This window comes from Hyla sarda, chromosome 1 (genome assembly GCF_029499605.1).
Source record: "Hyla sarda isolate aHylSar1 chromosome 1, aHylSar1.hap1, whole genome shotgun sequence".
In the NCBI taxonomy this organism is placed as follows: domain Eukaryota; kingdom Metazoa; phylum Chordata; class Amphibia; order Anura; family Hylidae; genus Hyla; species Hyla sarda.
The window spans coordinates 361974137-361985892 of record NC_079189.1 but is presented as its reverse complement, the minus strand read 5'-3'; the positions used below and the strand labels follow the sequence as shown (position 1 = coordinate 361985892).

Genomic DNA, 11756 nt, shown 5'->3' with positions numbered 1-11756 from the left:
GATGTATGATAGATAGATATTGTACATATATAGATATAAAAGATGTATCTAATAGATAAATAGTTATTACATATAAGGAGATATATATATAAAATACCTATTACATATATAGATATAAAAGAGATATCTGATAGATAAATAGATAGGTACTGTAGATATACATTAGATAGAAAATGGATGATACATGATTTTGCAATATAATGAACATAAAATAAACATTAGTACTGTCATTGCTTTTTTTGTAATGTACTTACATTTTTTTTTGTAAATTTTTATGGTACATATAGCACCTGTCTTATAGGAAATGTCTTTTTTTTTTTTTTTTTAGTTTTCGGGAAAGTAGTTATTTATTGGAAATACATAGTAAAAAGCTGGTGCATTCCTGCGCTGCAGCACATAGCGTGCGTACATAGCGTGCATACATAGCGTGCGGCCGCATATAGCGTACGTACATAGCGTGCGGCAGCGCAGAAATGCTCCAGCTTTTTACCATGTATTCCCATCACACCCATTCCTCCCCGGTTATTTCTATTGATCACATGTATGGGTATATAATGATGGGTGTATTTACAGAAAGGTTGTGATAATAAGAATTGGAGCGCTATAAACACAACCACCGCTTGTCTTAAGTGTCCCATAATATTTCTAGTGGTGGGGGGTGTAATTCTCCTCCTTATCTCCTGTCTGACTGTTTACTATACAGCCGGGTGCCCGGGGATAACACCGCGGTGCCCATCACAAGTGCCAACATCTGTACGAGCCATTGACAAAATAGAGCGCTCGTAAACAAGGCAAGGCATGGAGTGGGCGGGGCCGCACGCTGTCCAATCGTAGTGTGCACAGGCGGCTACATCAGCCAATGAGGGGGTGGCTGCCGGGACAGTGAGTCCGGGACTGTGCTGGGGTTGAGTGCGCTGTGTGGCCGGTGAGCTATTATAAAGCGGCTGCTGTCCCTGCACGTCCTGTCACTGTCACCATTACCTGGATATAGCCGCACACTGTGGAGGATTAGGGCTCCCAGCCTGGTGGATGCTGCTTCCCCCACCCTACATCACTCTGCACTGGTAAGTGATCCTTCTAACTATACCCATTGCAGGTGACTGCCATCTATTGTTCTCTGTTATCAGCTGTCCTATACCAGACAGAGACGGAGTGTACCGGTATGTAACGGGATCACTGCCCCATGATAGGGGATTCATCTCCACATCAGATCCTCCAGATACATGTACACATCTGGGATTGGGATCAGCTGCTCTTCTATACAATGACCTGTGCGCAAGAAGTCATCACTTCTTTCCAAATGTTATTCTACTGTCTGTCTATCTATCTATCTATCTATCTATCTATCTATCTATCTATCTACCTATCTATCTATCTACCTATCTACCTATCTATCTATCTATCTATCTCATATCTATCTATCTACCTATCTATCTACCTATCTATCTATCTATCTATCTATCAACCATCTATCTATCTATCTATCATATCTATCTATCTATCTATCTATCTTATATCTATCTATCATATCTATCAATCATCTATCTATCATATCTATCTATCTATCAATCATCTATCTATCATATCTATATATATCTATCTATTTATCTCTCTCTCTCTATCTCTCTCTATCTATCAATCTATTTATCTATATGTCTATCATCTATCAATCATCTATCACATATCTATCTCTCTCTCTATCTATCTATCTATCTATCTATCTATCTATCTCATATCTATCTCTCTATCTATCTATCTATCTTGGTACAGCAATGCCAGATAGTCGCAGCACTCCAGGTGTAGGAAAAAATAAAATAATTCCATTATCAAATACAAGTTACAACGTTTCAGCTGCCCATGTAGCCTTTTTCAAGCAAACTTGTATTTGATAATGGAATAAAGACACTTTTATGTTTTCCTACACCTGGAGTGCTGCGACTATCTTGCATTGCGGTACCTGGATTGGGGTCACACACCGGGCCCAACTAATTGCTTGCACCCTCCTATTTTTTTTTGCAATTTTGCTTTGTGGGTTGTGCTGCTTTCCCAGTATTTTTTCTATCTATCTATCTATCTATCTATCTATCTATCTATCTATCTATCTATCTATCTATAATGTATCTAATATCTATTCATCTCTATCTATCATCTATATCTATAATGTATCTAATATCTATCCATCTCTCTATCTATCTATCTATATATCTATCTCATATCTATCTATCTCTATATCTATCTATCTATCTATCTATTTATCATCTGTCCGTCTATCTACCTATCGCTCTATATTTCTGCCTAACTGTCTACATTTATCTATCTATTTTCTTTTCTTTCTTTCTTTCTCTTATTCTATCTATTGATCTATCATTCTCCTCTCTCATATCTATCGATCTATCTATCTCTACATCTCTACCTATGCTCTTATCTATCTATTTACCCTTCTCATTCTCTCCCATTCCATGTATCATTCTCCTTACTATCTCTCTATTTATGTATCTATCCATTTTTATCTGTCTGCTCATCTGTTTTATATTTGTCCAATATACAGATTTATATAGTTATTATCTTAGTGATGTCGTAATCGCCTTCTCGGTATATACATAGGAATATTGCAAAGATTAACATTTCAGTTAAACTCCTTATTTATTACCACCACTGTATGTGAAATCTTCTCTATATATCCTCCGGAGTATATAGTTCTAATCTTGTATATAGCCTTATATTTAGGTAACAGGACATTGATAGCTATGTCTTTGATTTCGAGCTATCTGGTGCCATAATAACAGTAATGTAATTCAGCCACAGTGTGATAACTCAATCAATATTTACTGTATAGATCAGGATAGGAGTAAATAATCCAGCTCTTCCCCGCTGTGCTGACTGTGGACACGACCCTTTACATTAGAATAACGATGTTTTATTTATTGTGATTATTTTACAATAACAATAATACATTAAGTACAGAGGATGCGATTCTGACGTTGTAGAACAGCTTGTTATACTGTTATATACTGTATATACTGTAACACAATACCGATCGGACTTCTTTTGCTGGCTTTATATTAAGTCAATTGTATAATGTCAGTTTTGTTTCAAAGTAGGGGATTGTTATACATATATATACAGTATATGTATATATATATATATATATATATATATATATATATAAATCCATATTTCCCTATGTTTTATGTAAGGCCCCCAGATCTATACTTACGCGTTTCCTTCTTTTCTGTCCACAGTTAAGAGGACACACTGCAGAGTAAGGTACCTGCCATGTTCGAGATGCAGCCGGTGTCTGTCCCTTCTTCTTCCCCCTCCACCTCATCCTCCTCCCCACACTCCTCATACTCATCCTCCCTGGCAGGGGACCTGGAGATTGATGTAGAGGGTTTGGAGCTGGAGGGAGATAGCCGGCACCCGGAGCCCCGCAGGACGGCAGAGACCGAAGAAGAGGATGAGGAGGATGAAGAGCAGGACGGGGAGGGAGCGGCGCACACGCAACCGCCGCACCAGAACAAGACTGCGGACAAGGGGGGAGAACAGAGGAAGCTGAGCAGGACCCCCAAGTGTGCCCGTTGTAGGAATCACGGGGTCGTGTCCTGCCTCAAGGGCCACAAACGTTTTTGTCGCTGGAGGGACTGCCAGTGTGCCAACTGCCTGTTGGTGGTGGAGAGGCAGAGAGTTATGGCGGCTCAGGTGGCACTCAGGAGGCAGCAGGCCACTGAGGTGAGTGTACTTCATACCCATATATATATATATAGTAATGTGTTTAGTCATATCTCTGCTATCTTGACTTCTATAGAATATTCTATCCTTGAAAGAGAAAGTAAAACCGGGTTGGGGACATACACTGTTCACTTCACTCTAATACAGGGTTTCCCAACCAGGGTGCCTCCAGTTGTTTCCAAACTACAACTCCCAGCATGGCTCTAATACAGATGCATTATAATCTGTGGTGTTAAGAGGCAGATAAGGGGGGCATGTGGGGGGACATGCACATTCTGTTATTCTGTTATGGAGAGATTAGGGTAGTGCTTTGTTAGACAGTATGTGGTGCCTAGCAGAGGAAGCAGACAGCTGAGAGCAAATATGCCAGTTATGTGCCAAGCATGCCAATTCTCTGTCACATGCAGTAACTGTCAGTGGAGGTATGGAGGGCTGAACTTAGCATTGCCATAAACTTGTGTGAGGGAAGGGGACTGGTACATGTGGCGCAGGGTGGCAGTGCAGGCAGGTATAGGTATCTGGGAGCATTGGTACCTGTTTTGCCAAGAGCATGGTAGCACATAGTAGTGACTGATGGTTGACATAAGGAGCAGGTACCAGGCAGCTGAGGGCACAGGTACCTGCAGCATTATGTAAGGTGACTGGCAGGTAGTTGATCCCCAGGGCTGATGTTAGGTGCAGAACATAACAGCATTCTAGTTTCTGTGCTGACTAGTGGGGCACAGTTAAGTGAGAACACAGATAAGTGTTATGGGCAGAGCATGGTATTACACCATTACAGGTGGCAGCAGCTGGCAGGGAAGGTATAGTAGGGCTGATGACACAACACAGGTATCTGCTAAAGGTAGAACATGGGGTGCAGACACCTGGTATGTCCCTGTTATGTGTGGAGCAGGGTAGCACAGTGTTTTTCCTCTAAACACTCCAATGGAGGGGATATTTAGTGTAGAGACTCATAAATCGGAGCTTGCGCTTTTTTTTATTGTGTTTGCAGGAGGTTAAGTCCCTCAGTTCTTGTTTCCTGTACACTGGTGGCAGCAAGTTTACACCACAACATACTTCACATTCACCTGCCCTCAATGAGGCTATCAACATTATTGTCACAACTATTTTCCTGACTGCTTTGCTTTCCTGTGTATGTAATGTATGTGCCTGTATATCATGACATATGCTGTCATGCCATATGTATACCCCCATGTATTAAAGTACTTGATGTCTCTATTATACATGCTAAGTATAACAGTATTTGTTCTTTTTCAGGATAAAAAAGGCTTGACGGGAAAGCCTACTGTAACCGAGAGGAAAACTGTCTACCAGAGACATATTAGGACCCCCAGCTTGCTGGCTAAGAGCATATTAGAAGGTATTATTTGTGTTCTGTACCCTTGTAAATTCAGTGACATTAACAAGAATCTAGGATTTTTTTTTTAACTTGATTCATTTTTTATTGTTCCAAATAGAAATAAAATAAAAATATATTACATGTCCATGTGTGTGAGGGTAAACTTATATTGACAAAAAAGGAGAGAAGTCCTCCGGATGTGCCTTTTAGGCACATCTGGAGGACTTCTCTCCTTTTTTGTCATTTTCATGCTGGATGTTATTTCTGAGTCTATAGTGGTTTATGTAGAAGCACCCCATTAATTCTACGTTTGAGTAGGTAAACTTATATTGAATGTTCACATTTCTATTAGTCAAAAACATTTTTTACACTCCTTTTAATATTTGCGATTTGCATTGAGGGCATAGAAGATTGCAGTTAAATGTATGAAGTATGTAGAAAATACAAATTATTATTATTATGTCAAACAGATATAGGGCATAAAAATATGTTTAAACAGGTGAATGAATATACTATCTATTGTATAAGTTTTACAGTCAGATGTTCTCCTATATTGTTACAAATGTATCTGTATTGAGTGAGAACATTAGATGACGCCATTGCTTCATTGTATTTCTAGAACAATATAAACAGCTTAGTCCTTAGGCAGAGAAGTTTTGCATTACATTTTACATGCAAATATATCTGTCAAATGGTCTGAGCTGTCATAAACAAGGCAATGATTTACAAACAAATAGAACAGGATTTTGCATAAAAATGATCAATAGTTGAATCCCTTTAAGTCTCAAAAACAAAGTGAAATTCTATTAACTCTTTTGGCTTCATATATACTTGAACGTATAGTATGTGTAGGGTACATAACAACTGCATCATACCTCACGCTAGTGCATGTTCTAAGTATGTATGAGTTTTCCCATAAATGTAGCTTGCAATAAAGAAGTGTCATAGAAGCAATGCTTTAAATCCATGATGCCTACTGTCTTTTCCTCGTTTTCATACATCACCCCTTTGTGCTGCCTCTCCTCTTCTTGCTCTTAACTGTCTATCTTTTTTCCCTTCTCTCCTAGTTCCAGTGTCCTCTCTCATCTGTTACACTTTGTACATTGTGGTCTGCCTCTAGGAAATACATGCCACCAATTCTAGGTATAGCTCTATTTTAGGCATTGTATTGTTACAAGTATATACATAAACTGCCTATAGGTAGTTTCTTCAGAATATGTAGTGTCCACATTATAGAAGACCTAATTAAAGTATATTAATAGAATGATTTAAGGATTTGTTTCTGTTCGCATGTGACTGAGCTAAATAGTTGAGTGTCCCATAAATGAAATTATAAATAGTTCCCAAAGTGTTACAGACTTGATCCTGAACACAAGCCTTATGTTTAAAGAATGATCATTTACAACACTGTCTAATACTGTTTTAAGAGAAAGACTGAATATTTAGCATTAGTACACTGATCAAGGACACATGGTCAATGGTAACCCACAAAATCTTTCTAGACCAGACCACCCTCAGATTATTCCTGGTAGCTAAAAAAGAAAAAAACAATTACATATATATATATATATATATATATATATATATATATATATATACAGTGATCCTTCAACTTACTATGGCCTCATCATACAATAGTTTCAACATACAATTGTCTCTTCTGGACCATCGTAACTTGAAACCAGACTCAACATACAATGTACAGACAGTCCAGATCTGTGAAACGTGTCACAACTGGAGGAACTGACCAATCAGAATGGGCATTTTACTGGAAAATCACCTCTATTACTGAAGTACATGCACTGAATGGCTGTCTGGTAGCGCCCCCTACAGTACAGGAAGGAACTACAAGTTCTGTACTACTCCTTACCTGTGCCGGGGTTAGCTGCTCCTTTGGACACCAAGTAAGGGCGGCTCCATTTGGGACACTGTGTGTACTGTATAGGACCCTGAAGAAGCTCCTGTCCTCTACATAAACCATTGTTTCCCATCCAGGGCGCCTCCAGCTGTTGCAAAACTACAACTCCCAGCATGCCCGGACAGCTTTTGGCTGTCCGGGCATGCTGGGAGTTGTAGTTTTGCAACAGCTGGAGGCGCCCTGGTTGTGAAACACTGAAATAGACAGTGATTTACAGCAGCTCTTTCTTACTTTTATATATAAGGATTTGCTTGATCTATATTAGTTATCTACTTATTTTTCTTTAATCCTCACTTTTTCCTATTTTTGGATGACATTTTGGTGGCTTCAGAACTAATTACCAGGTTTCCATAGAGTTATAGTCTCAACATACGATGGTTTCAACATACAATGGTCGTCCTGGAACCGATAAATATTGTAACTTGAGGGACCACTGTATATATATATATATATATATATATATATATATATATATATATTTTTTTTTTTTTTTTATATATAAATATTAATATAAAAAGAGAGAAAGCATAGTGTAGGGGCCTTAGGCATAAACAGTTTGTGGCATGTGAAAACTTATATATTTATGAGTCTATGGACATATACCAGTTGTGGTCATTTATGGTCATTTATTTATATCATCACTGTTGGCCTGTATGTAGAGGAAGCTTTTTTTAATGACATTTTTTTTTTTTTTTTTACAAATGTTATAAAATCTACTTTTCTTTGGCATTCAAACAGCTAAACTTAAAAATATCTTGTGATTTTAGGTTATCGTCCACTGCCAGCAGATTCTTATATGGGGCCCAACTCCCCACTGCCAGCTCCAGTCAGTGACAGGATGAGGAAGAGACGGGCTTTTGCTGATAAGGAACTGGAGAACATTATGTTAGAGAGGGAATACAAAGAGAGAGAAATGCTGGAGGCTTCTCAGGCTTCCAACCTTTTTCTACCCAGTCGTATGGTACACGCTGCAGAGTACAACTCCTACAAAGCTGCTTATGGAAGCGCACAGGTTGACAACCCCAACAAAGAATTTTGCAACTTCTTGCCCACTTGCCTTGATCTCACAATGCAGTATTCAGGGTCAGGGAATGTGGAACTGATTTCTTCTAATGTTAGTGTGGCCACAACATACAGACAATACCCTGTACCCTCCAGATTCTTAGCTTGGCCAAAAAGTGGTCCAATCACCGATGCCCTTCTATATCAACAGTGCCTATTAAATGCAACAGCCATGCAGGCACTAAAGCCTGGGCCAAACTGGGACTCCAAATCCAGCCCGGTGATTGAATGTCAGCCCACAGAACAGGACCTGGTACCACCCAAAATGGAAACCCAAATGATTCACCCTCAGCACATTCCCCAGGACAGTGGAGAAAGATCGGCATTTTCGCCACCAAAAAGGAACTTTTCACAGCTCTCTAACAAGGACCATTTGTCTCCCCCAGAGAACTTAATAAACAAGATCAGCAAGGAATCCGTCAAACAGCCGTTGTCTTTAAAGTATAGCCCCTTCCACTCGTTATTTCAACAAGCACATCTTGAGAAGTCATTGTCTGAGCTCAAACCTCCTTGTATCAAAGACCCCTATGAAGAACCTGCAAAGAAATTCAGAGAATGTTCATCCAAGGAAAACCAGAAATACAAATTAACTATTGACAGGTACAACAAGGACTTTTTCCTAGGGAAAGATGCGGGGACAAAACTTTCTGTCAATGAGCCCCTACCATTTTCTGTTGAATCAATCCTCAAGATGCCATCAAGCACGGCACAACGTTCCAGTCAATAGGCAGTAGTGGCTACTGGATTAGCTGCTGCCAGCCACCCGAATTCCTTCATAATGAAGCCCTTAAAGTCGTAGGACAGTGTACAGAATATACACTTGCATGATGCTACTCTTTTTGTACAAATGACAATATTTAAATGGAAAAATATGATCTGCATATGTGAATTGTAAAATATTTGAATATAAAACAAAAATTTATAGAAATAATAAAATACAACAGTTAAATATTTATTTTCATGGTTATATGATATTTACTTATTTCTATATACATATAAAAATGTAATCAACATTTTAATCGAAAAATGGAACAAATCAGCATTTATGTATGCCCTATTGCTTTTATAGCACCAACATATTCTGTGGCAGTATACAGAGATTGTCATCATCATCCCCTGCCCCCCTCTCAAATATCATGGGAAGACAAGCAACCTGTTAAATATTTTTAGAGTGTGGGTGGAAACAAGATAACCTAGTGAAAAGACCAAGAAAAACAAGAACATTTTCTACAATGCTTTACAATTAGTGGGAAGGGCGTAGCTTTTAAAGGGGTACTCCAGTGGAAAACATTTTATTTTTTAAATCAAATGGTGCCAGAAAGTTAAAAAAATGGTAAATTATTTCTATTTAGAAATCTTAATCCTTGAAGTACTTATCAGATGCTGTATACTACAGAGGAAGTTCTTTTCTTTTTTTTCTCTGCTGACACCTCTGCCCATGTCAGGAACTGTCCAGAGAAGGAGCAAATCCCCATAGCAAACCTCTCCTGCTCTGGACAGTTCCTGACATGGACAGAGGTGTCAGCAGAGAGAACTGTGGACAGACTGGAAAGAAATTCAAAAAGGAAAGAACTTCCTCTGGAGCATACAGCAGCTGATAAGTACTGGAAGGATTAACTCCTTCAGGGCGTAGGGTGTACCTGTACGCCCTACGCCCGGTCCTGGTGTTTAAAACGGGGTCACGCATCACATCTGGTCGGTCCCGGCTGCTAATCATAGCCGGGACTCTGGGCTAACAGCGCGCGGCATCGATTGTTGTGCCGTGCGCTGTTAACCCTTCAGACGCGGCGATCAAAGTTGACCGCCGCGTCTGAAAGCCAACGTAAACGCTTCCTGGCAGCTCAGTCGGGCTGATCGGGACATCGTGATAAAATCGCGATGTTCCGATCAGCTGGGACGCAGGCGGAGGTCTCCTTACCTGTCTCCGTGGCGTCCGATCGTCGATTGATTGCCCAAAGCCTGAGCTACAGGCTTGAGCAATCAAGCCCCTATCTCACTGATCTGTGCAAAGCTATGGCTTTGCAGGGATCAGCATAGGAGATCAGTGTGTGCAGAGTTATAGGTCCCTATGGGAGCTATAACACTGCAAAAAAAAAGTAAAAAAAACAAACAAAGGTCATTTAACCCCTTCCCTAATAAAAGTTTGAATCACCCACCTTTTCCCATAAAAAAACAGTGTAAATAAAAATAAACATATGTGGTATCGACGCGTGTGGAAATGTCCGAACTATAAAAATATATCATTAATTAAATCTCACGGTCAATGACGTACGCACAAAAAAATTCCAAAGTCCAAAATAGTGTATTTTTGGTCCCTTTTTATATAAGGAAAAAATGAATAAAAAGTGATCAAAAAGTCCAATCAATACACAAATGGTACCGATAAAAACTTCAGAACATGGCGCAAAAAATGAGCTCATACCGACCCGTACGCGGAAAAATAAAAAAGTTATAGGGGTTAGAAGATGAGAATTTTTAACATATAAATTTTCCTGCATGCAGTTATGATTTTTTTCCGAAGTACGACAATATCCAACCGATATATGTAGGGTATCATTTTAACCGTATGGACCTACAGAATAAAGATAAGGTGTCATTTTTACCGAAAAATTAACTGCGTAGAAATGGAAGCCCCCAAAATTTACAAAATGACATCCGTTTCGCTGTGGATTTTTGGGTGAAATGACTAATGTCACTGCAAAGAAGAATTGGTGGTGCAAGAAATAAGACATCATATGGATTTTTAGATGCTAAATTGAAAGCGTTATTATTTTTAGAAGGTGATGAGGAAAAAATGAAAATGCAAAAACGGAAAAACCCTGCGTCCTTATGGGGTTAAGATTTTTTAATAGAAGTAATTAACAAATCTGTTTAGCTTTCTGGCACCAGTTTATTTAAAATAAATTGTTTTCCACTGGAGAGAAATAACTCTAGTTATGTAAGATGGTATTATATTTGATGATGTGCGTAGTTTTGGTTAAGTACAGTTCTCACAATAACATCAAATCAAATGCTGTTCTTTTCATTTCTATTCTAGTTTATTACATGGTAAGCTTTCCTATCTTGGTATTTACACTAACATTGCCTTTGTCTGTATTAGATCAGCATTGCAGTAGGATAGAACATAAATGACTATTTCTGCATTAGTTTATGCCTTATACCATTTTCAGTGGCGCAGGTTTCTAGCTGGCAGTTCTTTACGGGTGGAGGTTAAAAGCAGAATTTTAAAAAACCCTGCAGGACTGTTTTTAGCTGTTTCAGCTTGAAAATAAAGTGGATCTAAAACCTTTATTGGGGCAAAACTTTAGGCCATAGAGCCTAAGGGGCCTCAAATAACCCTCTGTTCTATTCTGGAACAGCAGCCTCCCATTGTTTTCAATGTGAATCAGCCGCACCGTGCACATTGTAGAATTTCCATAGTGGAAAATTCTGCAGTGGAAGTTGTAATTCTTTACTGCCCAAACATGTTCATAATTTTGACGAAATTTTTCATTGCTCTTAATAGAGACCTGCTAACGTCAATCAATTTCGGCATTGCCTACTGCAGACAGAATGTCTTCTCAGAATTTTTCTAGGCAGATATTCCGCAGTGTGAAATGACAATCATAGCTGGAGGGCCCTGTTACACCTCAAAATATTGTTTTTGGAAATTGCTAGTTTAATTTAATTAAAACAGCTTTATATTTAAGTTACTTTTTCAGTTTA

General features: G+C 38.9%; 1 protein-coding gene across 1 annotated transcript; it reads left to right on the top strand.

The window, feature by feature from the left end:
• Nucleotides 1-510: 510 nt before the first annotated feature.
• DMRT2 (doublesex and mab-3 related transcription factor 2) lies at nt 511-8987 on the top strand. Its single transcript, XM_056552182.1, has 4 exons — nt 511-1064; nt 3243-3729; nt 4990-5092; nt 7757-8987. The coding sequence occupies exons 2-4, from the start codon at nt 3277-3279 to the stop codon at nt 8776-8778; spliced, it is 1578 nt and encodes a 525-aa protein (XP_056408157.1). The 5' UTR covers nt 511-1064; nt 3243-3276; the 3' UTR covers nt 8779-8987.
• The last annotated feature ends 2769 nt before the right edge of the window (nt 8988-11756 follow it).